General features: G+C 42.4%; 1 protein-coding gene across 4 annotated transcripts in view; it reads left to right on the top strand.

Annotated features, from left to right (window-relative positions):
• The window catches only part of zmynd11 (zinc finger, MYND-type containing 11), a 199,753-nt gene that overhangs the window by 166,979 nt on the left and 5,340 nt on the right, over positions 1 to 27,434 (top strand). For all 4 annotated transcript variants that reach the window (XM_087987554.1, XM_087987552.1, XM_087987553.1 and 1 more), the window contains 2 exons: positions 3,529 to 3,801; positions 14,893 to 15,078. In XM_087987554.1, coding sequence (XP_087843680.1) covers positions 3,529 to 3,801; positions 14,893 to 15,078 — 459 coding nt within the window. The remainder of the gene's footprint in view (positions 1 to 3,528; positions 3,802 to 14,892; positions 15,079 to 27,434) is intronic.

Here is a 27,434-nt window from a genome sequence, read left to right as displayed (position 1 = left end):
TGGAAAATAATTTGTTTCTGTTTACTCTGTCTCATTCCTTCATAGCTATCAAATTATTCTTTAATCACATTTATTTTAAGACAACAGCTCCAACATTCAACATATCTTTTATATCCGTTCCTTTTCACCCCTGTCAGCATTCAAAGGAATTGTTCCCTCCATCATCCTCTGGTCCATTCTCTATCACTCTTAACACTTTATTCACTTCCCATGTCATTGTCCCATTGTAATCACAGAAATACAATATTTATCCTTTTTAAATTCTCATTTCACTTGGTCCCAAACACACCTTCCAGGTGAAGCAGCAATTTATTTGCATTACTTTGAATCGAGTGTGTAATATATATAATGTAGAAAAGTACACTGGGCAGCACGATAGCTCAGTGGTTAGCACTGCTACCTCACAGTGCCAGGGACTCAGGTTTGATTCCACCTTCAGGTGACTGTCTCTGTGTGAAGTTTGCACATACTCCCGTCATCTGCATAGATTTCCCCTAGGTGCTCCGGTTTCCTCAAATAAACTCAATGAGTTAAGTAAGTGGATGTGCAGGGTAGGTGGATTAGCTGTGCTAAATTGGCAACAGTGTCAAGGGCTGTGAAAGCTAGGTGGGTTGGCCATGGGAAATGCAAAGTTACAAGCATAGGATCAAGGAATGGGTCTGGGTGGGATGCTGTTTGAAGGGTCAGTGTGGACTTGATGGTCTGAATGGCCTGCTTCCACAATGTAGGGACTCTATGATTATGTTCACTGCTCACAAAGTAGTTTCCTCTATGCTGGGGACACTGAACCTCGTCTAAGTTACCGCTTTATAGAATACCTTCGCTCAAACTTCAGGTATGACACTTGCTGTTTTAATACAGTATCTTGCTCTCATGCTCAAGTTTCTGTCCTAGGTTTGCTTCAGTAATACCCAACTCAGGTTAAAGGAAGAGCCTTTACAGCCTTCTGGACTCAACATTGAGTTCAGTGACTTAAGGCCATGAATACTATCTTCAGTTTTATTTTCCCCCTCAAACATTTTATTAATTTTGTAATTTGTATTCTGCCATTAAATGCATGTGCTCTGGACCTATTCCACTTCTCAACAATTATCATTACTTCTTTTTTCTTTTGTTTTGTGACACTTGAGAACCCTAATCTCCTTCGGTCTCTAGTCTTCCCCAACCCTCCTTCCTTCACCATTTTCTACAGTACAAAACCCTTTATTTTTGTCACATTGGACTCAAAAATATTAACTTTTTCTTTCTCCAGATGCTGGTAGAGCTGTTGAGTTTCTCCAGCATTCTCTATTTTCATTTCAGATTTCTACTTAGAGTCATAGAAACACAGAAGATAGGAGCAGGAGGAAGCCGTTCAGCCTGTTTTGCCTGCTATGCCATTCCTCACGATCATGGTTGATCGTCCAACTCAATAGCTTACTCCTGCTTTCTTCCCATAACCTTTAGTCCCGTTCTCCCAATATTATCCAGCAGCCTCTTGAATACATTCAATGTTTTGGCATCAACTACTTCCTGTGGCAATGAATTTCACAGGCTCACCACTCATTGGGTCAAAAATGTCTCCTCATCACGATCCTAAATGGTCCACGTCAAATCCTCAGACTGTGACCTCTGGTTGTGGATATACAGAGATGCACGGCATGGAAACAAACCCTTCAGTCCAATTTGTCCTTGCCAACCAGAAATCCTAAATTAATCTAGTCCCATTTGCCAGCATTTGGCCCATATCCTCTAAATCCTTCCTATTGATATACCCATCCAGATGCCTTTTTAAATGTTGTATTTGTACTGACCTCCACCACTTCCTCTGGCAGTTTGCTCCATACATGCACCATTCTCTGCATGAAAAAGAAGCCCCATGGGTCCCTTGTAAATCTTTTCCCTCTTACCTTAAACCTATGCCCTCCAGTTTGGACTCCGCCCCCCCCTGCAACCACCACCACCAGAAAAGACCTTGAGTATTCAGTATCTCCATGCCCTTCGTTTTATAAATCTGTACAAGATCACCCCATAGCCGCTGATGTTCCAGGGAAAATAGCTCCTGCTTATTCAGCCTCTTCCTGTAATTCAAACCATCCAACTCTGGCAACATCCTTGTAAATGTTTGCTGAACCCTTTAAAGTTTAACAACACCTTTCCCATAGCAAGGAGCACAGCATTTCGCTAGGGCTCTTGTAGCAGTCAGAAATCAGTGTGTAGCTGCCTTGGAGTTTGCCATCTCCCTCAGACTGAGAATCCCTACTTTGTTGCATCAAGATCCTCTCCATAATGTTGAGACTAAAGCTACTATTAGTGTTCTAACTGTTGACTTAACTAGTACCTCATACAGATAGTCTAATATACCTTGAATTCAAGCTGTTAATTTTTTTGTGGTTGTACCTACCTGCAGTGCTGCTTTTCATATCGTGTGAACCTGAGTTCCAAATTCCTTTGTTCTAACTTTCCTTCATTTAAAGTATAATTTACCCAAAATGTGCTGTCACATTTACTTTTCTACTGTTTGTTCATGGGATGTGACTGTGCAAGGCAAGCATTTTATGCCTATCCCTTGAGCCAGGTAGCTTGTTCGATCGTTTCCAAGGCCAGTTCAGTTATTCACATTGATGTCAGTCTGGAGTCATATGCAGGTGAGACTAAGTAAGGATAGTAGATTTCTTTCCCTAAAAGACGTTAATAAAACAGATGGGGCTTTTCAACTGTAAATGCTAATTTCATCATTACTACTACTCCTACTATTGACAACTCCACTACTGTCAATTCTTAATTTATCATTGCATTTAAATTCCACCAGCCGCAGTGATGGGATTTCAACCTGTCTTCCAGAACATTAGCCTGGCTCTCTGCATTGCAAGTTTTGTGACATTACCACTACACCCATCTTCTCGGTCATAATTGAATTCCCATTACTTCCATAATGTTTAATTATGTGTAATTGTCTTGTGTTGTTCCTTGTCATAGCCTTTCTAAATGGTCCTGTGTGCAATTTTTTTCTACCTTGTCTCAGCTTGTAATTCAGCATGAACAGAGTTTCAGCATAATAAAGTAAAATCTAATTTGAGATCAAATTAATTTTGTATATTGTTTAAATACACTAAAATCCTCATGGTTAATTGCTTTGTAAAAGCTCAGTACTATAATAGTCCTCATCAGAATGGTCAGCTGGCTGTATTTGAACTTGAACCTTATTCTGAGAGGCTATTAATCAGTTAGTGAGTTATATGTGCTGTTCAAAAAATGTAAACTAGGAAATTGAACGATATCAGAATCTTTCCATGGCTAACACAAAGGAGGAGCATGACCTCCCATCTGATGTATGCAGAAAGCTAAAAAAAGCTGTCCACTATAATCTAGTTATTGTGTTGCCAATAAATTGTGTTAACAAGCTTGCAGACCACAGGTCTAAATCAAGCTAGTATCTTGCCTTGTGATATGTGTTGTTGAGTGTGCTGAGAATTTTGGCTGCATGATGGAAGTGGGAAGGGAAAACATACTCAAATCTTACAGTTTGTGTTTTTCCCTTGTTCTCAGGAGCCAGAACCAGAAATTGAGGCGGTCAGTTCAAGCCAGGAAATACCTTCAGTGCCACCCCAAACCGAGAAGGTTTCAATTGCAACGCAAACAAAGAAGTTAAGTGCCTCCTCACCAAGAATGTTACATCGGAGCACCCAGACTAATAATGACATCCCCTGTCAGAATATGTGCCATGAAAAGTACACCAAAATATTCAACGATTTTAAGGAGCGTATGAAAGCAGAGCAAAAACGGGAGACTGAACGAGTTGTAAGAGAAGCACTGGAAAAGGTACAGATCAGTTTTGGCTCAAACCTTCTAAACCCGCTCTGATATTTCTGTGCTGGTCAAATTTTGATTGCCTGTTGCTTATCTTAATTTAATCAGTCACCCGTTGGTGGCTATGCCTTCAGTTGCCTAAGCTCGAAGTTCTGCAACAGTCTCCCTAAATCTTTCTACCTCACTACCTCACTTCCCTGCTCTTAAGACATCCTTAAAACTGCCTGTTTGACCTAGTTTTAATCATTGACTTACAAACGCAAAATATTGCAGATGTTTGAAACATGAAATACAAATGGATAATGCTGGGAGTATACTCAGCAGGTCAGGCAACAACTCTGGATGGCTCACTGAACCCTGAGAAGCACTTTGAGCATTTCAGTATATTGAAAGGCATGTATAAGTTAGTGTTGTTCAGAGATTACAAATATTTCTAAATATTATCTCAATGTGTTGCTACATCTGATGTAAACTGAGGTCCGAAAGTTTTTAAAACAAAAATTGCACATTTAGCTGATTCATATTAGATATCATATGTGACACTAGAGCTCAAAAGGTGAGGATGTATAGAACGTTTTTCCCCCATTCTCCTTGATCAAAAGAAATTGAATCTTTGGGTTTTAATTAACTTGACTGAGATTTGGTAGGGGAGGAATTTGTATCTTTCCAATATACGAATGACTTGGTAATGCCTTAGACATCTGAGGAGCAGGAGGATCGACGTTTTGGCCCTTCATTGGGAACTCTGATGGTGCCTGACCTGCTGTGCTTTTCCAGCACCACACTCTCGACTCTAATCTCCAGCATCTGCAGTCCTCACTTTCTACTAATGCCTTAGACATTCAAGGTGCCACATTCTGAAGTACTAACAAGTTCCTCTTCTGTTCCAAAATCTTTTAGTAATAGTAGGTCATGTTTGAAATCATGCCATAGATGAGTGTTCCCAGTGAAGTTTACCAGACTAATACCTCAGATGACAGGTTGCCCTAGGAGGAAGGTTGGACAGGCTAGGCTTGTATCTGCTGGAGTTTAGAAGACCAAGGGTGACTTGATTAAAGCAGGTAAGATCCTAAGGTACCTTGACACGGTAGATGGAGAGAGAATAATTCCACTTAAAAAGCAAATCTATGACTAGGTATTGCTATTTAAAAATAAGGCGTTGCCTGTTTAAAACAGAGGTCCAAGGAACTAATTTTGACGCAGAGGGTTAGGAGTCTGGAATTTTCAACTTAAAGGGTGGTGAAGTCTTTGAATATTTTTAAGGCCGATATGGATATGATCTCAATAAGCACACGTAGCATTGAGTATGCCTTTGAACTTATAGGCTGATCATTCTTGACCTGAGAAAATGGCAGAGAAGGCTCAAGGAGTAGGATGCTGGCTGGATGAAGCCTGTTGCAATGTCTTTCAACGGGAATAATTCAACAACCATCATTGTCTTCCTTAATATTAGTCATGATTCTAGCTATTAGGGAGTTTTCCTCTTGTTTTCATTAGTTTAGTTTTTTTGTTCTTTATTCTCATTTTCTTTATGTTGCATCATTGGTAAGGCCACATTCTGTGCCTATTCCTAATTGCTCTTGAACTGAGTGCTTTGCTTGGCCTTTTTAAAAAAAAAATTGTGGGATATGGGGGTCGCTGACTAAGCTAGCAGTTGTTATCTATCCTTAGTTGCCCTTGAGAAGGTGGTGGTTTTGATCCACTTTCTTGAACTGCTGTAATTCATTTGGCATAGATAGACCCAGAGTGCTGTTAGGGAGGGAGTTTCAGGACTTTGACCCAAGGACATTGAAGGAACAGTGGGCAGCATGGTGGCACAGTGGTTAGCACTGCTGCCTCACAGCGCCAGAGACCCGGGTTCAATTCCCTCCTCAGGCGACTCTGTGTGGAGTTTGCACATTCTCCCCGTGTCTGCGTGGGTTTCCTCCAGGTGTTCCGGTTTCCTCCCACAGTCCAAAAATGTGCAGGTTATGTGAATTGGCAAAGTCAAATTGCACGTAATGTTAGGTGAAGGGGTAAATGTAGGGGAATGGGTCTGGGTGGGTTGCGCTTCGGCGGGTCGGTGTGGATTTGTTGGGCTGAAGGGCCTGTTTCCACACTGTAAGTAATCTAAATGTGATGTATTTCCAAGTCAGGATGGTGAGGGGCTTGCAGGGGAACTTGAAGGTGATAGTGCATCCGTGTATCTCTTGCTCTTGGCCTTCTAGTTGGTATTAGTTGAGGTGGCAGTTGCTGTCTCAGGACCGTTGGTGAATGTTTGCAGTGCATCTTATAGTATGTGCTGTAGCAACAGTGGTGGAGGGAGTGAAGGAACTGAGGTGCCACTCAGTTGACTGCTTTGTGCAGGATGGTGTCAAGTACTGTCATAGCTAAATTCATCCAGCAAGTGGGGAGTATTCCATCCCATTTCTAAATTGTGCTTGTAGATGATGGGCGAGCTTTGAACAGTGAGGCGACAAGTTGATTCCTAATCTCTGGTCTACTCTTGTAGCCACTGTATTTATGTGGCTTGTTCAGCTCAGAATCTGGTTAATGGTGACCCCAGGATGATGATTTTGGGGATGCGGTGATGGTAATGCCATTGAATATTAATGGGAAATGGTTAGTTTCTCTCTTGTTAGAGATGGTCACTGCCCGGCACTGGTGTGGCCTGAATGTTACTGACTATTTTTCACTTCAAACCTGGATAATATCCTAGTATTACTGTATATAAACTTGGATGCTTCAGTGTCTGAAGAATTGTGAATGGTACTGAATATTGTGCAATCAATTGTAAGCATTCCCACTTAAGACCTTATTAAGGAAGAAAGGTCTTTGATGAAGCAAATGAGACAATGGAATCCATACAGTGCAGAAGCAGGCCATTTAGCCCATTGACTCCTCACTGACCATCCGAGGAGCATCTCACCCAGACCCACTCCTCCACCCTGTACCCATAACCCAGCATTTTCCATGACTAATTCGCCTAACTCACATATCCCTGGACATTGTGGGCAATTTAGTGGGTAATGTCCATATCTCTGGACTTTGGGAGGAAACTGGAGCACCCAGAAGAAACCCACGCAGACGTGGGGAGAACATGCAAACCTCATGCAGACAAGTCACCCAAGGGTGGAATTGAACTTGAGTCCCTGCTAACCACTTAGCCACCTTGCTGCCCCAACACCCTTGAATCAAGGACACTACCTTGAGGAGCTCCTGCAGAGATGTCCTCCAAATGAGATGACAGGCCTCCAACAACCACTTCTATCTTCCTTCATGCTAGATATTTTAGAGGGCTGTTAAGAGTCAACCACATTGTTGTGATTCTAGAGTAACATTTAGGAAAGGATGATAGATTTCCTTCCCTAAAGGACGCTATTGCACCATATGGGGTTTTATAACAGTTGGCAATAGCTACCATTCCTGAGACTGGCTTTTTAATTTCAGATTTTAATTGAATTTAAATTCTACCAGCTGCCATGGTGGGATCTGAACCAGTGCCCCCAGGGCATTATCCAATGCATTCAATGGCTGATATCACGTTGGATTGAACCGAATTGGCTGGAAACTTGCTTCTATGATAGACAGAACCTCAGGAGGAAATCAGCTGCGAATGCTATGTAGACACCCGCTCTCCTAAGTATTTTAATTATCTGCAACCATTTATGGCCAGTCATAACAGGACTGCAAATCTTTGATCCAATTCTTAGTAATGAAATGAACACACAGAAAGCTGGGGAAACTTACCAAGAGAAACTCGATTAATGTTTCGATCTAGGATGACTTTTCTTTAGAACTCCATCGGTAGTGGGTTTGCTTACTGTCTCTCCATGCTACTTACATTCAGCATTCATGTAGTCTTGTGTTGTGCCAAGGTGAGATTTTGGCATGCTCTACTAATCTCCATATTTAGTCAGGGTTGATCTGGTTTGATGCTAAGTGAGATAAATTTTATCTTGCTAATGATGATGACCCACAAGCACCTCATGGACATACATGGATGAATGTCTCCCATGTTACACAGTGGTTGCTACATGACATTTGGAGGTGCACTTAGTGTGGATGGAACTTTGCCTCCATGCAGTAGGTAGATTGGTGAGTTGGAGATCAAGGCGTTCTTTCACTCATGTTAGTTCTGTCATTATTTGCTGCTGAACCAGTTTGTCAGTCCATCCTTCAGGACTCGGTCAGAATGTTGGCCATCCGTTCTTGGTATGGACATTGAAGTTGAAAAATGTGTTGCTGGAAAAGCGCAGCAGGTCAAGCAGCATCCAAGGAGCAGGAGAATCAACGTTTCGGGCATAAGCCCTTCTTCAGGAATGAGGAAGGTGTGCCAAGCAGGCTATGGTAAAAGATAGGGAGGAGGGACTTGGAGGGCGTTGAGAATGCGATAGGCGGAAGGAGGTTAAGGTGAGGGTGATAGGCCGGAGAGGGGGTGGGGGCGGAGAGGTCGGGAAGAAGATTGCAAGTCAAGAAGGCGGTGCTGACTCCGAGGGTTGGGACTGAGATATGGTGGGGGGAGGGGAAATGAGGAAGCTGGAGAAATCTGCATTCATCCCTTGTGGTTGGAGGGTTCCTAAGCGGAAGATGAGGCGCTCTTCCTCCAGACGTCGTGTTGCCATGGTCTGGCGATGGAGGAGGCCAATGACCTGCATGTCCTTGGCAGAGTGAGAGGGGGAGTTAAAGTGTTCAGCCACGGGGCAGTTGGGTTTGTTGGTGCGGGTGTCCCAGAGGTGTTCTCTGAAACGTTCTGCAAGTAGGCGACCTGTCTCCCCAATGTAGAGGAGGCCACATCGGGTGCAGCGGATGCAGTAAATGATGTGTGTGGAGGTGCAGATGAATTTGTGACAGATATGGAAGGATCCCTTGGGGCCTTGGAGGGAAGTGAGGGGGGGAGGTGTGGGCGCAAGTTCAGCATTTCTTGTGGTTGCAGGGGAAGGTGCCGGAAGTGGAGATTGGTTTGGTGGGGGGTATGGACCTGACGAGGGAGTCGCGGAGGGAGTGGTCTTTCCGGAACGCTGCACCTTCCACCCCGACCTCAAATTTACCTGGACCATCTCAGACTCCTCCCTCCCCTTCCTAGACCTCTCCATTTCTCTCTCGGGCGACCAACTCAACACGGGCTTTTACTATAAACTGACCGACTCCCACAGCTACCTAGATTACACCTCCTCCCACCCTGCCCCCTGTAAAAACGCCATCCCATATTCCCAATTCCTTCGCCTCCGCTGCATCTGCTCCCAGGAGGACCAATTCCAATACCGAACAACCCAGATGGCCTCCTTCTTTAAAGACTGCAACTTCCCCTCAGATGTGGTTGACGATGCTCTCCACCGCATCTCCTCCACTTCCTGCTCCTCCGCCCTTGAACCCCGCCCCTCCAGTCGCCACCAGGACAGAACCCCACTGGTCCTCACCTACCACCCCACCAACCTCCAGATACATCGTATCATCCTTTGTCATTTCCGCCACCTCCAAACAGACCCCACCACCAGGGATATATTCCGCCCCCCTTACCCATCTGCATTCCGGAAAGACCACTCCCTTCCCCTGCAACCGCAAGAAATGCAAAACTTGTGCTCAAACCTCCCCCCTCACCTCCCTCCAAGACCCCAAGGGATCCTTCCATATCCGTCACAAATTGATCTGCACCTCCACGCCCATCATTTACTACATCCGCTGCGCCCGATGTGGCCTCCTCTACATTGGGGAGACAGGCCGCCGACTTGCGGAACGTTTCAGAGAACACCTCTGGGACACCCGCACAAACCAACCCAACCGCCCCGTGGCTCAACACTTCAACTCCCCCTCCCACTCCACCAAGGACATGCAGGTCCTTGGCCTCCTCCATCGCCAGACCATGGCAACACGATGCCTGGAGGAAGAGCGCCTCATCTTCCGCCTAGGAACCCTCCAATCACAAGGGATGAATGCAGATTTCTCCAGCTTCCTCATTTCCCCTCCCCCACCTTATCTTAGTCCCAACCCTTGGACTCAGCACCGTCTTCTTGACCTGCAATCTTCTTCCCGACCTCTTCTCCCCCCCCCACCCCCTCTCCAGCCTATCACCCTCACCCTAACCTCCTTCCATCTATCGCATTCCCAATGCCCCTCCAAGTCCCTCCTCCCTACCTTTTATCTTAGCCTGCTTGGCACACCTTCCTCATTCCTGAAGAAGGGCTTATGCCCGAAACATCAATTCTCCTGCTCCTTGGATGCTGCCTGACCTGCTGCGCTTTTCCAGCAACACATTTTTCAGCTCTGATCTCCAGTATCTGCAGTCCTCACTTTCTCCTAATGGACATTGAAGTCTCCAACACAGATAACATTGTGTTCTTGCTATCTATACTGCTTCTTCTGAGTGGTTGTCAATGTGGAAGGGTAGTTATTCATCAGCTAAGAGATAAATACTGTCCAGGAAACTGGGCATAACTTCCCTCTTCTTTTAAACCCACCAATGAAGGTAGTTAGCCTTTGGATTTAACACCTCGTCTAAAAGTCGGCACTTCAGATAATGCAGCAGTCTCCTCAGTTTGTTCTGGAGGGCTGACATTGATTTTGTGTTCAAGTTCTGGGTTGGGTCTTAAATCCACATTCTTCTGACGAAAAGAGACATGCTCTTATTTTGGTGAAATGTTTTCTGAGCAAAATAATGCATAAGGTATGGTTTAAAATTTATTTTAACTTACAGGTACTTTAATGTTTAATTTGTCAAGTTTTATTTTAAAACCCATTGCTTATTTTTGTCAGATTAGTATGTTGGAAACATGTAGAGTGGCTAAGTTTTATTGGAACAGTGAAGTTTCAAATCTTTCATTTCACTAATCAAGAGTGATATCTAGTAGTTTTTTTTTGTGATGTACGCATGCCTTTTAAAGGAGCATAATTTGTGGTGCTGTCAATGATTACCCACTGTAACAGGATATGATATGGTCCAGTGACTTGAACTCTATGTGCAGCAGCTGTTGTTGAGGTCAGATATATGTGCTCACCTTCCAAGTTCACTCTTATCTGTAGATAGTATTATCATCATGGAAAGAACCCATGTATTGCTTTACCATTTCTTGACATATGGCTATATGTTTATGGCACACAAAAAAACCACCTGTAACGGCATTACTGTATTTTTGAATTTATCCTTTAAATAAGCATGTAATTAGTTGCATTCAATCAGAATAGCTTGAATCATTTTGATTATCCTGTTTCCAGCTAAAAGACGTCAACCACAATGTTTGTGCTTCACATTTCTGAGGCCTCCTTGTTTAGAAATTAGTCTGTGCCTCTATTCTTCCTACCAAAGTCCAAAACCTTCACTTGCCCACAATATATTCCATCTGCTGCTACCTGGCCCAATCTCCTAGCCTGTTCAAATCCTGATGCAGCTTCCCCACTTCCTCAACACTATCTGCCCCTCCATCTGTCTTTGTGTCATCAATGCCCTCAGTTCCTGCATCTTGATTGTTAATGTCTAACGTGAAAGTTGTGGTTCCAACATGGACCCCTCTGAAACTTCACTCGTCACTGGCTGCCATCCTGAAAATGACCCCTTTATCCCAAATCTCTGCCTTCTGCCAGTCAGCCAATTCTCTGTCTATGCCAGTAACTTGCCCAGAACACTTTGGCTCTTGTTTAGCTGCCTCCTGTATGGTCTTCTGGAAATCCAAATCTATCATATCCACTGGCTGCCCTTTGTTAAACTTGCTCATTGCCTTCTGAAAGAATTCTAACAGGTTTGTCAGACGTGACCTCCCCTTGACTAATCCATGTTGGCTCAGCCCTATTTGACCATACACTTCCAAACACTCCTGTCTTCTGCCTCCCTCCATTCTTAAACAGGAGTCTTACATTAGTCATTTTCAGTCCTCTGGGACTCTCCATGATTCCTGATAGATCACCACCTCTACAATCTTCTCAGCTTTCTCCTGCAGAACTCTGGAGTTTAGTCCATCTCGTCCAGATGATTTATCCACTTTTAAACCTTTCAGCTTCCCTAGAACCTTCTCCTTAGTCATGGCCACTACACTCGCCTCTGTCCCTGACTCTCTTAAAATTCTAGCATGTTACTTGTGTCTTCCACTGTGAGAACTGATGCAAACTACCTATTCACTTCCTCTGACATTTCTTTGTTCTCTATTACTAGTTCTCCACCTTCATTTTCCAGTGGATTCATAGAGCTGTAAAGCATCGGAACAGACCTTTCTGTCCAAGTTGTCCATACCATCTAGATATCCTAAATTAGCCTTGTTTCATTTGCCAGCATTTGGCCCATATCCCTCTAAACCCTTCCTATTCATATACCCATCCAGGTGCCTTTTAAATGTTGCAATTGTACCAGCTTCCACCATTATTCCCTCTGGCAGCTCATTCCATACATGTGCTACCCTCTGTGTGAAAACGTTTCCACTTAGATCCCTTTTAAATGTTTTCCCTCTCACCATAAATCTACGCCTTCTAGTTCTAGACTCACCCATGATATGGAGAAGACCTTGTCTATTTATCCTATCCATGCTCCTCATGATGTTATAAACCTCTACAAAGTCACCCTTCAGCCTCTGATGCTCCAGTAAAAATAGCCCCAGCCTATTCAGCCTCTCCCTATAGATCAAACCCTCCAACTCTAGCAGCATTCTTGTAAATCTATTCTGTTTCACAAGTTTCAAATTTCACTGCATCCTTCCTGTAGCAGGGAGACCAAAATTGCACACAGTATTCCAAAAGTGGCAGTCCAAAGTTCACTCTTGCCTCTCTTATCTTTTAGATATCTTACAAAATAAAATACAAGAGCTTTTTTTTTATTACTAGCTAGCTTGCGCTCTTATTTCATCATCCCCCCGCATTGCTTTTTTTTTAGTAATCCTCTGCTAGTTTTTAAAGGCTTCCCACTAATCTCATTCACTAGTTCCTTCACTGTCGCTAACCAAAACCCTGAAACACCTTTCCTAACAGCAGCATGGAACCCCCAACACCCAAAACTGCAATGGTGAGAAATTGGGAATGGGCAATAAATGCTGACCAAGCCATTGATACTCACATGAATTAAAATTGTGAATATGAGAGAAAATAAGGAAAAAGACGAGACAAACCTTTTACATGTTGTGTCAGAGCATTAAACAGCAATAGAAGTGTGAATAGAGACTGTTTTCTGAATGGGGAAATTTGAAGCACAAAGGGACTTGGGAGTCAGAGTTCAGATTCTCTGAAGGTTAATGTGCTGGTTTAGTTGGCTGTTACGAAAGCAAATGGAAGGTTAGCATTCATTTGAAGCGGGCTAAACTACAGGCGCAGAGATGTGCAGCCGAGGCTGGATAAGACGTTGTCACATCGCATTTGGAATATTGTGAGCAGTTTTGGGAACCATATCTAAGGAAGGATGTGCTGATGTTGGAATGGTTCCAGTGGAGATTTACAAGAAACATCCTGGAGATGATGGGCTTACCATATGAGGGGTGGTTGACTACTCTGGGTCTGGTCTTGATAGAATTTAGAAGAATGGGGGGGAATATGATGAAAAGTATAGAATACTGAGGGAGCTGGATAGAGTGGATATGGAGAAGATGTTTCCACCAGGACCTGACTGCACAAAGCGAAGGGACAAACCTTTAGAATTCAAATGAGGTGGAATATCTTCAGCCAGAGGGTGGTTAATCTGTAGAACTCATTGCTACAGATGGCTGTGGAGGCTAAGTCATTTGAATGTATCTCAACTTGGAGTTGGTTCTTGATTAGTAACGGATTCAAGGGTTCCTGGGAGAAGGCAGAAGAATGGGGATGAGAAACATATCAGTCATAATCGAATGGGGGGGGGAAGACTTGATGGGCTAAATGGTCATCTTTTGCTCCTCTGTCTTATGGTCTGAAGAGTCATTGGACTCAAAAGTTAACTCTTGCATCCTGTCCATAGATACTGCCAGACCTGCTGAGCTTCTCCAGCAATTTCTATTTTATGTAATATTGAAATAACTGTTATCCCTATGTAATTTATTTTAACTATTATTTCTTATTATTGAAATGATCCTGTTACATCCCAGCTGTCCTCCTTTTTGGGAGCTGGTTTTAATGTTGATCAACAGCGAAGAGGGTTACCTCAGATTACAACAGGATCTGGACCAGATGGGCCAATGGGCTGAGAAGTGGCAGATGGAGTTTAATTCAGATAAATGCGAGGTGCTGCATTTTGGGAAAGCAAATCTTAGCAGGACTTAGACACTTAATAGTAAGGTCCTAGAGAGTGTTGCTGAGCAAAGAGACCTTGGAGTGCAGGTTCATAGCTCCTTGAAAGTGGAGTCACAGGTAGATAGGATAGTGAAGAAGGCGTTTGGTATGCTTTCCTTTATTGGTCAGAGTATTGAGTACAGGAGTTGGGAGGTCATGTTGCGGCTGTACAGGACATTGGTTAGGCCACTGTCGGAATATTGCTTGCAATTCTGGTCTCCTTCCTATCAGAAAGATATTGTGAAACTTGAAAGGGTTCAGAAAAGATTTACAAGGATGTTGCCAGGGTTGGAGGATCTGAGCTATAGGGAGAGGCTGAACAGTCTGGGGCTGTTTTCTCTGGAGCGTCGGAGGCTGAGGGGTGACCTTATAGAGGTTTACAAAATTATGAGGGGCATGGATAGGATAAATAGGCAAAGTCTTTTCCCTGGGGTCAAGGAGTCCAGAACTAGAGGGCGTAGGTTTAGGGTGAGAGGGAAAAGATATAAAAGAGATCTAAGGGGCAACGTTTTCACGCAGAGGGTGGTATGTGTATGGAGTGAGCTGCCAGAGGATGTGGTGGAGGCTGGTACAATTGCAACATTTAAGAAGCATTTGGAAGGGTATATAAATAGGAAGGGTTTGGAGGGATATGGGCCTGGTGCTGGCAGGTGGGACTGGATTGGGTTGGGATATCTGGTCAGCATGGACAGGTAGGACCGAAGGGTCTGTTTCCATGCTATACATCTCTACGACTCTATGTGTGATTCGTGGGCCAGTTCCAAAGAATGATTTTCTAATGAATTAGAGATATAATATTAAATTTTGAGGCTTAAGAGTGACCTGGTCAAGTTTTGTTTGGTAAGATGTTCCTTAAGTATAGTGTTGAATATTGAACATGCTTACATTTTCTTCTTAAAATGTCTGTAGTTGCGCACTGAAATGGAGGAGGAAAAACGTCAGGCAGTGAACAAAGCTGTTGTCAACATGCAGGCTGAGATGGATAGAAAGTGTAAGCAAGTGAAGGAAAAATGCAAAGAGGAATTCATGGAAGAGATTAAAAAACTGGCCACACAGCACAAGCAGTTCATCTCCCAGACCAAAAAGAAGCAATGGGTGAGTAAGAAAATTATTCTGAAGACATCGGTTAAATCAAGGTGATTGAACAGCTGACTTTTTTAATTGAATGAATAATTTAAAAAATAACTTGATAGGTCAGTTAAGCAAACTTGCACTGTTGGTTATTTTCATTGTTCTCTGGACCTTTTCGTACAAAATCATTACTTATACATCAAAATATACTACAGGGCTAAATGCAGGAATTCATTTGAAATTATCTGATGTGAACTGCAATATTGCTCATCTCAGTAAAGAATTCTGCAGATCTACTACTCTGAGATTATCCCCTCTGGTTTTAGGGTGTCCCTCAATGGGCAAAAGTCTCTTGGTATGTATAGACAATAGGTGCAAGAGTAGGCCATTCTGCCCTTCGAGCCTGCACCACCATACAATATGATCATGGCTGATCATCCTTAATCAGTATCCTGTTCCTGCCTTATCTCCATAACCCTTGATTCCACTATCCTTGAGAGCTCTATCCAACTCTTTCTTAAATGAATCCGGAGACTGGGCCTCCACTGCCCTCTGGGGAAGAGCATTCCACACAGCCACCACTCTCTGGGTGAAGAAGTTTCTCCTCATCTCTGTCCTAAATGGTCTACCACGTATTTTTAAGCTGTGTCCTCTGGTTCGGCACTCACCCATCAGCGGAAACATGTTTCCTGCCTCCAGAGTGTCCAAACCTTTAACAATCTTATATGTCTCAATCAGATCCCCTCTCGATCTTCTAAACTCAAGGGTATACAAGCCCAGTCGCTCCAGTCTTTCAGTGTTAGGTAATCCCGCCATTCCAGGAATTGACCTCGTGAACCTACGCTGCACTCCCTCAATAGCCAAGAATGTCTTTCCTCAACTTTGGAGACCAGAACTGCACACAGTACTCCAGGTGTGGTCTCACCAGGGCCCTGTACAGCTGCAGAAAAACCTCTTTGCTTCTAAAGCAGCACTGGGTCCTTAATTAGGATGTTTCACAGCATTTTGTTTTAATGTTTATTGAAACATTGCTTGGATCTGGTCTCCATGGGAATTGAAATTATACATGAACCAACCCAAATCGCTGTAGGACGTAAAGAGCATTCAAATTTGTTCAATAAAAGAATAAAAGAATGACAAGAGTAAGATTAAGGCTGATCAAGGATAATAGTGGGAAGTTTTGTGTGGAGTCAGAGGAGATAGGGGAAGCACTTAATGAATATTTTTCAACAGTATTCATCTAGAAAAATGACAATGTTTTTGAGGAGATTACAAAGATACAGGCTACTGGACTAGGTGTGATTGAGATTCATAGGGAAGAGGTATTAGAAATCCTGCAGAGTGTGAAAATAGATAAGTCCCCTGGGCCGGATGGGATTTATCCTAGGATCCTCTGGGAAGCCAGGGAGGAGATTGCCGAGCCTCTGGCATTAATCTTTAAATTGTCATTGTCTACAGGAGTAGTGCCAGAAGACTGGAGGATAGCAAATGTGGTTCCCCTGTTCAAGAAGGGGTGTAGAGACAATCCTGGTAATTATAGACCAGTGAGCCTCACTTCAGTTGTTGGTAAAGTGTTGGAAAAGGTTATAAGAGATAGGATTTATGATCATCTAGAAAAGAATAATTTGATTAGGGATAGTCAGCACAGTTTTGTGAAGGGTAGGTCGTGCCTCATCAGCCTTATTGAGTTCTTTGAGAAGGTGACCAAATAGGTAGATGAGAGTAAACTGGTTGATGTGGTGTATATGGATTTCAGCAAGGCATTCGATAAGGTTCCCACAGTAGGTTATTGTACTAAATGAGGAGGAATGGGATGGTGGGAGATATAGCAGTTTGGATCTGTAATTGGTTTGCTGAAAGAAGACAGAGAGGGGGTGATTGATGGGAAATGTTCATCCTGGAGTCCAGTTACTAGTGGTGTACCGCAAGGGTCGGTGTTGGGTCCATTGCTATTCGTCATTTTTATAAAGAACCTGGATGAGGGCGCAGAAGGGTGGGTTAGTAAATTAGCAGATGACACTAAGGTCGTTGGAGTTGTGGATAGTGACGAAGGATGTTGTAGGTTACAGAGAGACATAGATAAGCTGCAGAGCTGGGCTGAAGTGGTAAATGGAGTTTAATGCGGACAAGTGTGAGGTGATTCACTTTGGTGGGAGTAACCGGAATGCAAAGTACTGGGTTAATGGTAAGATTCTTGGTAGTATAGATGAGCAGAGAGATCTCGGTGTCCAGGTACACAGATCCTTGAAAGTTGCCACCCAGGTTGACAGGGTTGTTAAGAAGGCATACAGTGTTTTAGCTTTTATTAATAGAGGGATTGAGTTCTGGAACCATGAAGTTATGCTACAGCTGTACAAAACTCTGGTGTGGCCGCACTTGGAGTATTGTACACAGTTCTGGTCACCGCATTATAAGAAGGATGTGGAAGCTTTGGAAGGGGTGCAGAGGAGATTTACTGGGATGTTGCCTGGTATGGAGGGAAGGTCTTATGAGGAAAGGCTGAGGGACTCGAGGCTGTTTTCGTTAGAGAGAAGAAGGTTGAGAGGTGACTTAATAGAGGCATATAAGATAATCAGAGGGTTAGATAGGGTGGACAGGGAGAGCCTTTTTCCAAGAATGGTGACGGCGAGCACGAGGGGGCATAGCTTTAAATTGAGGGGTAATAGATATAGGACAGATGTCAGAGGTAGTTTCTTTACTTAGAGAGTGGTAAGGGTATGGAATGCTTTGCCTGCAACGGTAGTAGATTCGCCAACTTTAAGTACATTTAAGTCGTTATTGGACAGGCATATGGGCGTACATGGAATAGTGTAGGTGGGATGGGCTTCAGATTGGTATGACAGGTCGGGGCAACATCGAGGGCCGAAGGGCTTGTACTGCGCTGTAATGTTAATGTTCTATGTTCTAATTTGAGTTAGTAATGATATCCACTTGAATAGAATGTTTATAAAGAGCTGACTTACAAATCTTTGGGGGCAAGAGTCTGGTAAGTCTAATTGCAGATGATCCATGATAGTTTTGTGGAATTAGACTATATTCCTTCCATTATGGGATCTGTGTGTTGCTGGCTGGACAAACATTTGTCCATCCTTAATTATCCAGAGGGTAATTAAAGTCAATCACATTCTAAGAGTCTGGATGCAGACTTGCTTCCCTTTAGCACTAGGTGATTTTTTTTACAACAATGGATAATGGTTACACAGTCACCAATAAGCTAGTATTTTGTTCCACATTTTTATTGAATTCACATTTTTACTTCTACCATGGTGGGATTTGCACACGTCTCCAGAAAATTATCCTGCACTTCTCGATTGTTATCCCAGTGACATTGCCACTTTACCACAACCTCTTCCAAATCTTGTAATGGAGGAAACTAATAGAACCCTTTAGATCCCATCATATTGTAGAAGGTAGAATTATGATTCTGGGTAACCTTTTTTTTTGCTCTTCAAAATTGTATTCCTTGTGCTTACTAATGAAATGTAAAGCAATCCCAATCTTGCCTTTCAAAAGGTTTTTAGACAGTCTGGGGATGGTTAGTAGTTGCATGGAGTCTCTTTGTGTTCTGATGGTCATGGTAGTTTCTAAGAATCTCTCCACTATTTCTACTGTTTGAAGATTCTAGAACTGGGGGCATAGTCTAAAAATTACAAGATTCAGGAAAGATATCAAAAAGCACTTCTACACACAAAATGTGGTCGAGATTTGGAACACACTTCCACAAATGGCAGTTGATGCTAGATCAGTTGTTAATCTTAAATCTGAGATAAATACATTTTTTGTTTAGCGTACTTATCAAGGGATATGGGCCAAAGGTAGGTATTATAGAGTTAGGTCACAGATCAGCCATGATCTCATTCGATGGTAGAACAGGCCTGAGGGGCTGAATAGCCTACTGCTGTTTCTAAATTAGAATTGAGAATAGAAGAATATTGTTGATGCTGTTCTGCCAGAAGATGTACATGAAAGGATTTTAATTTTTAAATGCTTTTGACTCCAATCATATGCAATGACATTTATTCATAACATGATCCCAAGAAAAGGACTTTTCTTCTCAGCATCCCTTTGAAAGTAATGCAAATGATTTTGTAAAGCAAAGGATCATTTGAAGGACATCTCTTTATTTTGTGAAATTGACTTGGAACTCAAATCTAACGATATGTCCATCCTTAAGATTTAACTTTGATATATATTAAATCTGTGATGAGCACTCCCCTCCTCTTTCTAAACTTTTTGCATTTCCACTATTTTCATTATAGTTTCCATTAGTTAGCTTCAGTTAAATCAGTGTCTAGCACTGCCAATCAAATAATATTTGGTGACTAACAATCCAGTAAAAGTGACTTAAAATTATTTTCGTTTATTTACCTAGAGTCAGACTTAATATATCATTTGCTAAACATACCATTTTATATTAATCAAAGAGTTTTTTTGACAATGATTTCCAACTTTATTGAAATTAAGAACAACAAAATAGTTGAATATATTTTGCATTTGTCATCAGCCAGTGGTAACCTTCAGATATCACGCGATATGAATCGAATTGGCTGAAGCTGGCATCCATGATGCTGAGGGCCTCCCGAGGAGGTTAGCACTCTCAGCATTTTTGCCTGAAGGTTATTATGAATGTTTCAGCACCATCTTTTGCACTATGTGCTGAGGTTCCCATTATTGATGGTAGGGATGATTGTGGTACCACCACCTCCAGTGATTTGTTTACTTGCTCATCACAATTATGACAGGATGTGGCAGAGCTCGAACCTGATCTGTTGGTTAGAAACCCTCAACTCATTCTACCTCTTCTTGCTTTTGCTGTTTGGCACACAGCCCTGTTTTGTAGCTCCTCAAGTCGATACCTCATTTTTAGGTAAAATTGGTGCTGCTGCTGGTATGCCTTCCTGCACACTCCTTTGCACAATGGTTACTCTTCTAGCTTGATAGTAATGGGTGAGTGGGGAATACACTCACCATGAGGTTGCAAATTGTGAGGGTGTACTATTCAGCTGCTGCTGATGGCTCATCTCGCTTCACGGATGACTATTTAAGTTACTCAGTCTGTTCGAAGTCTGTTCCATTTAGCATAATGATAGTACCACATAATACAATGCAGAGCTCTCCATGTAAAAGACAGGGCTTGTTCCTCACAAGAACTGTGTCGTGGTCACTCTTACCAATATCATTGTGGGCAGATGCATTTACGTTAGGCAGTTTAGTGAGAATTGGCTGGAGATACTGGATACTGCAAAGTTTTTGTGCCCTAAAAGCATTTCATTAATCATATTAAAGTTTTGTGCTTCATAGCTTACCACATCCTTGCCAAGCTGTTCAGTGCAACTCCAACACTGATATCTAACCAACAATGTGGTAAATTTCCCTGGTATGTCCTGTACACAAAAAAGGACAAATTCAATATGGCCAATTTGATCACTAGTGAAGTGATAGATGGTATCATCAACAGTGTTATTAAACAGCAGCCAGTCAGCAATAACCTGCTCGGTGACACCCAGTTTGGGATCCCCAAGGGCCACTCAGCTCCTGACCTCATTACAACCTCTGTCCAAACATGCACAAAGGAGCTGATTTCCAGAGGTGAGGTGAGAGTGACTGCATTTGAAGTGAGTGTCATCAGGGAGCCCTAGCACAACTGGAATCAAGGGTGAATACTGTGCTTTTTGGAGTCATGCTTTTCACAAAGAAAGCTGATTGTGTATGTTGGCCAGTCACCTCAGCAAATGGCAAGTAATGTTTGCACCAGGCAAATGCCAGGCAGTGATCATCTTCAATAAGAGACTATCTAACCACCAGCCTGTGACATTCACTGACATGCCATTACGGAATCCCCCACTGTCAGCATCCTTAGCAATAAACTAGCCTGGACTAGCCATGTAATTGCAGTGGCTACAAGTTCAGTATGGGGAAGGTTAGTGGGGTGGGGTGTGTAACATAAATGAAATCATTTCATACTCCATTTCAAATTACTTTTAAAGAGAAATTTGTCATTGTTTTGCAGATTAAAAGCCTAAGTTTTCTTCTGTAGTTCTTGCAGATCTATTAATTTGAAGAAGGACAATCACTCTATAAGACTTAGAGAGTAGAGTTGTTTATAGAAGTATTTTTTGACCAAAGTACAATCAGAAATTAATATAAAGCAAGGGGGCCCTCTTGTGGTACAGTGGTCGTGTCCTTACCCATTGACCAAGAAACCCAGGTTCAAGTCCCATTTCTAAAGAGGTTGATTAGGAAAATAGGTCAATCTTTTCTTTGGAAAATAATTTATTTATACGAGTTTTGTTGTGTCATTAAAGAGTAAGATGGTTTTTTTGTGAAATCCATCTTGCTCTTTGATCCCTACTCAATATATTTGTATTTCAAAAGGTTATCAATATGTGCATTCCTTTTGATATTCCAAATCTGCACTAATCAGTAAGAAAGAACCTGACTCATGACTAATTTATGAGACTTGTTAGTTAACATGAGAGTGATGGGTGGTTAGAGTTACTAAGAGTGCTATTGAGTGATACTTTTTTCAAATTTGTTCTTGGGGTGTGTTTGTTATTGACTAGGACAGTATTTATTGCCCATCCATAACTCTTAGAAGGTGGAAGTGAGCTGCCTTTTTGCACACTGAAATCCTTGGCATATAGGTCCACTCATAGTGCTTTAGGAAGATAGTCCCAGGATTTTGACCCAGCAACACTGAAGAAACAATAATATAGTTCCAAGTCAACAGAGGTGTGTGGCTTGAAAGAAGTTTGTGTTCAGTAGTGTTCCCATTCATTTGTTGCCCTTGTTGTTGTAGGGGTAGAGGTCACTGATGTTCTATCAGAACTTCCTGGCTTCAGACTCTTAGAGCTTTGTTCTGGGCATGAGCTGAATTGATCAGACAAGAGTGACACTTGGCAGCAAGACAGCACACAACCAAATGTGGCACCAAGGAGTTGGAGCAAATCTGGGACATCCCTCTCTAAAGGTTGAATGTATACCCGAGAAAAGTGACAGTGCTTTTGATTGGTAGACATCAAAATCTCAACCTGAGGGTATTGGAGCAGGTATACCCTGGGCCAGGATTTAAAACCCAACTTTCATCAACTGCAGTAAAATGAAGGTAGTTTGAGATTTTGATTTGTTAGAGATGAGGATGTTGATATGATCAGAGATACTCATGAAGTTGTCAGATTTTGTAAAAACCCAACTTTTTTACTGCTGTCCTTTCAGGTAAGAAAGCCTTCCAACATTGTTTTGTGACTCAAGTCACAGATTGTCCAATGTGTTTGATTGAAAACTGCCTCTGAATAGCCTTCACAAACCAATGCAGTTGTGCACCATCACCTTCTCTGCCAACCACAGATAGTCTTGCCAGTAATGACCTCATCTTCGAGAATGAATAATATAGTTAAAAGGCAGTCCCTGTCTACATGAGAAAGACCTGAGAAGCACTCGGGCATGTGCTGAGCAATAGCAAGTAACATTCAAATTGCACAAAAGCCACACTGTGATCATCTCCAACAAGATTAAGTCAATCCACCTCTCCTTAATATCATTATCACCAAGTCTCTGATTAGGAACATCCAATGATTCAACATTGACCAAAGGTTCCATTTTCCCTGCTACATAAATACCATGGCTGTTGGGCAAAGCTAGAAACTGCACTTTCTCATAAGTGGTTATCTCATCACCCCTCAAAATCTTTCTATTGCCTATGAGGCACAAGGCATGGGTGTGCTGGAATAATATTTTAAATCGACCTGTTCACAGATGCTATGACACATCTCTGAAGGAGGTGGGACTTCAACCTAGGCCTCTTGGTCCAGAGGTCGGGATAGTACCACTGCACCACACAACACCTTGGATGCGTTAGAATGCTAATTCTCTAGTTGAGCGCAGCTGCACCAATATTCAGAAACTTGGCACCAATTCATACATTCTGCTTAATTGGCACCTCATCCAGTATGTTAAATATTTACGCTACCACTACCAACATGCCTTGGCTGTAGTCTCCACGATATACTGGAACACTTGAGCAAGTTTCAAAGGCCTCTTTTGCAGTATCTTCCAAACCCGTGGGCTCTGGCACTGAGAAAAACAGGTGCTTGTGAAAACCAGCATGTCCAAGTTTCCTTCCAAGATCCAAATCGTCCTGATTTTGGCCATATTGCACTGTTTCTACATTGTCATTGGGTAAAATCCTATGAATCCCTCCATACCTAACAGCTGTGTTTAGAGTGTCTTTGTTGAATGATCAGTACTTGTGCTAAATGCTTCTTATTTTGATTATTTTTCTTATTAATTTATTAGTTGCAAACATGGGTCTTGAAGCAGAATATTGATGTTAGGTTTTCATGGAACTGAAAAATAAGAACTAAAAGTTAAATCAGAACTGGGGTTCTGGACTGGAAACTATAACCCTTTTTTTCTCTCTACAGATACTTCAGTTTCTCGAGCACTTCTTGATTTTGTTTGGATCTCCAGCATCCGCAGTTCTTTGTTTACTTTAATCTCTGCAAAGTTATTGGATGTGTAAACTTCAAACATTGAGTAGCCAGCATCAAACTCAAAATCTGTTCTTCCATTAAATATTTCTGCTTGCCCAAATTCAACTTTGAAGGAAAATAACTGATCCAAACTGGAATGAATGGATGATTTTATTGTCATGTGTATTTTACAGTGAGAAGTACAATAAGATACCGTGAAAAGCTTCCAATAGTTGCCACGATACAGCCATTTTGATAGTTTAAGAATAAGACAAAACTGGAAAGTAATAGCTTAAAGGGAATTCCAAGTTCGATTTTTGAACCATTCAGAATTGCCACCACCTCGCTGCTAGACCCAAATAACATTGATGACACCTGAGGATCGGCAAATTCTTTAGCCGCTGGGCTGATTCACCTCCACCACCACCTCCCTACCACCTGTGTTTGACTAACATTGGAGTCACATCTCTCAGGCAGCCCACCTTATTGATGTCACCGTGATGTCATTCTACTACTGCCAGCGCCTGACCCAAACAGCGACAAAGTCGCCAATCCTCAGGTCCCAGCTCTCCTCAGCCCCCCACCCCACCCCACCGAGATAAATCGCCATCACCAATGCTATCTGAACTCTTCACAATAAGTAAGTAAAAGAGAAAAACAAGAAAATAAAGAAGGCAGAGCAGAAGAGCCCCGAGCTCAGGAGCCCTACTCCAACACCATCTTGGAGCAAACTTTGACCTGTAATAAAACTGCACTAACATATTCCTGATGAAGGGCTTTTGCTGCTCCTTGGATGCTGCCTGACCTGCTGTGCTTTTCCAGCACCACTCTGATCCATCTGCCATTAAAAGCCCATTTTAATGGCTTTATCATAATTCAGTGCTTCTGAGACTGGTGCAGAATTCAGTACAGCCTTCAAGCTGTGAAAAACACTGATGTTCCTCTGTCAATTCAAATTTCTTGCTTTTCTTTAACAAACCTGTTAAGGGAGAGAAATCTGGAACAAATGTCTGACAGAATCCACTCTTGCCGAAATGCTGCAAATGCTTATCTGCCTCTCCAAGTAAGCTTTGCTCTAGCAAAGTTTGGCCAAATTTATAACACAATTAGCTCTTTCAAAACAATCAAAAAATTTGTGCAATTGCTGGAAAATGTTTGCCTTCCATGTTTGCCTGAACATGACCAAACTATCAATATATACAATACAGAATCCTTCAATGACTTTGTTGGTTAATCATTCACAGGTTGTTGCTGCACTTTCCATTTCAAACAACATAGCTTTGTGTTGATCAAGTCCATCTGGGTTGACAAAAGCTGATACCTCTTTGGCCATTTTGGTGACTACAACTTGCCAATATCCATATAAAAACCACTTTTTGTAATGAATGCTTGACCAATCCTCTCAACATATTTCCATCCATATTCATGTTAGAAAAAATGGTGGTGAACTGTTTTTATTGAAATACTGTAGTCCTTGGGACTTAAGAACATCCACAATGCTATTGAGAAAGATGTTTAAGGATTTTTAGCAAGTAGCAGTGAAAGGCAATGACGTAATTCTGAGTCTGGATGGCTATTGACTTGAAAGAAAGATTGTAGGTTTTGAAAGTGCTTTGGTGAGTTCCTGCAATGCATCTTTTTAGATCCACTTCTTGTGGTGAGCAATATTCTTTGCAATTTCCTTACTGGCTATGCAAACCTCTGAGAACTTAGAATGGCAGTGACTTGCAGAGCATTGCGCACACAGTTATGAGCTCTATGCAGTTTGGTGGGAATGTTGGTGGTGAAGGGAGTCAGTGTTAAGGTAGTGGATGATGTCAAACTTCTTACAGAGGCACAGAGTGATACAGCTTGGAAACAGACCCATTGGCCCAACTTGTCCACAGTGATCATATACCTAAACTAAGCTTGTTCCACCCACTTGTGTTTGGCCCATATTCTACCTCTTCCCCCCCAAACTTTTATTATTCATGTACTTACTCAACTATCTTTTAAACATTGTAACTGTACCTGCATCCACCCCTTCCTCTGGCAGTTCATACAAAAACTAACCATGCTGTGTAAAAAAAAAAAAATTGCCCCAATGTTCTTTTTAAATCTTTCTCCTCTGACCTTAAAAATATGCCATTGAGTGTGTGGTGCTGGAAAAGCACAGCAGGTCAGGCCGCATCCAAGGAGCAGGAGAATCGACGTTTTGGGCATAAGCCCTTCTTGATGAAGGGCTTTTGCTGGAAATGTCAACTCTCCTGATCGTCAGATGCTGCCTGACCTGCTGTGCTTTTCCAGCACCACACTCTCAACTTTGACCTTCAGCATCTGCAGTCCTCACTTTTGCCCCCACCTTACAGAAAAGACCTTTGCTATTTACTTTACCTGTGTCCCTTATGATTTTTATGAACTTCTATAAGATCACCCCTCAACCTCCTATGCTCTAGTGAAAAAGTTCCAGATAGGATAATGAGGAAGGCGTTTGGTATGCTTTCCTTCATTGGTCAGAGCATTGCGTATAGGATGTTGGAGGTCATGTTGTGGTTGTACAGGATGTTTGGTTAGGCCACTTTGGAATGTTGTGTGCAATTCTGATCTCCCTCCTACTGGAAGAATGTTGTGATACTTGAAAGGGTTCAGAAAAGATTCACAAGGATGGAGCTATCCTTAGAGGGTTTGAGCTATAGGGAGAGGCTGTTTTCCCTGTAACATTGGAGGCTGAGGGTGGCCTTATAGAGTTTGTAAAATCATGCGGGGCATGGCTAGGATAAATAAATAAGATGGAGAAAGTGAGGTCTGCAGATGCTGGAGATCAGAGCTGAAAATGTGTTGCTGGAAAAGCGCAGCAGGTCAGGCAGCATCCAGGATAACAGGAGAATCGACGTTTCGGGCATGATTCATGAAGAAGGGCTTATGCCCGAAACGTCGATTCTCCTGTTCCCTGGATGCTGCCTGACCTGCTGCGCTTTTCCAGCAACACATTTTCAGCTCTAAATAAATAAGATATTTTCCCTAGGGTGGGGGAGTCCAGAGCTAGAGGGCATAGGTTTAGGGTGAGAGGGAAAAGATTTAAAAGGTTCTTAAAGTGGCAACTTTTACACACAGAGGGTGGTGCATGTATGTAATGAGCTGCCAGAGGAAATGATGGAGCTGGTACAATTACAACATTTAAAACTCATCTGGATGGGTATATGAATAGAAAGGGTTTAGAGAAATATGGGCCAAGTGCTGGCAAATGGGATTAGATTAATTTAGAATATCTGGTCGGCATAGATGACTCACTATCTATGCAAGGGGGGGGGGAAGACTCACTATCCACTCTATCCATGCTGTTCATAATTTTGTATACTTCTATCAGATTGCCCTTCACTGCCTCCGACCCTCTCACGAAAACATTCCCAAGTTTGTCCAACCTCTCCTTATATCCAATGCACTTCAATTCCGGCAACATCCTGGTAAACTTCTTCTGCACCCTCTTCAAAGCCTCTACATTCTTCCTATAGTGTGGGGATTAGAACTGCACACAGTACTTCAAATATGGCCTAAGTAATGTTTTATGCAGCTGCAACATGGCTTGCCAGATTTTATACTCACTGCCTTGACTGATGAAAGCATGCATGCCATAAACTGCCTTTACCAACTTCTCCATTTGTGTTGCCACTTGTAGGGAACTATGGACTTGCACCCCAAGATCCTTCCGTATATAAATGCTCCTAAAGTTCCTGCCATTTACTGTATACTTTCCTCTTACATTTGACCTTCCAAAATGCATCACCTCACATTTGTCCAGATCAAACTCCGTCTGCCATTTCTCTGCCCAACTTTTCAAATGAGCTACATCCTGCTGTGTCCTATGACAACCTTCCTCACTATCTATAACTCTTCCAATTTTTGTGTTGTCTACAGACTTACTAACTAGAC

Source organism: Chiloscyllium plagiosum, unplaced genomic scaffold (genome assembly GCF_037043375.1).
Source record: "Chiloscyllium plagiosum isolate Xiang-an unplaced genomic scaffold, Cpla_swu_hap1 HiC_scaffold_5, whole genome shotgun sequence".
NCBI classification, from domain to species: domain Eukaryota; kingdom Metazoa; phylum Chordata; class Chondrichthyes; order Orectolobiformes; family Hemiscylliidae; genus Chiloscyllium; species Chiloscyllium plagiosum.
The sequence above is the reverse complement of the archived record's forward strand: the minus strand, read 5'-3'. Positions and strand labels throughout refer to the sequence as shown.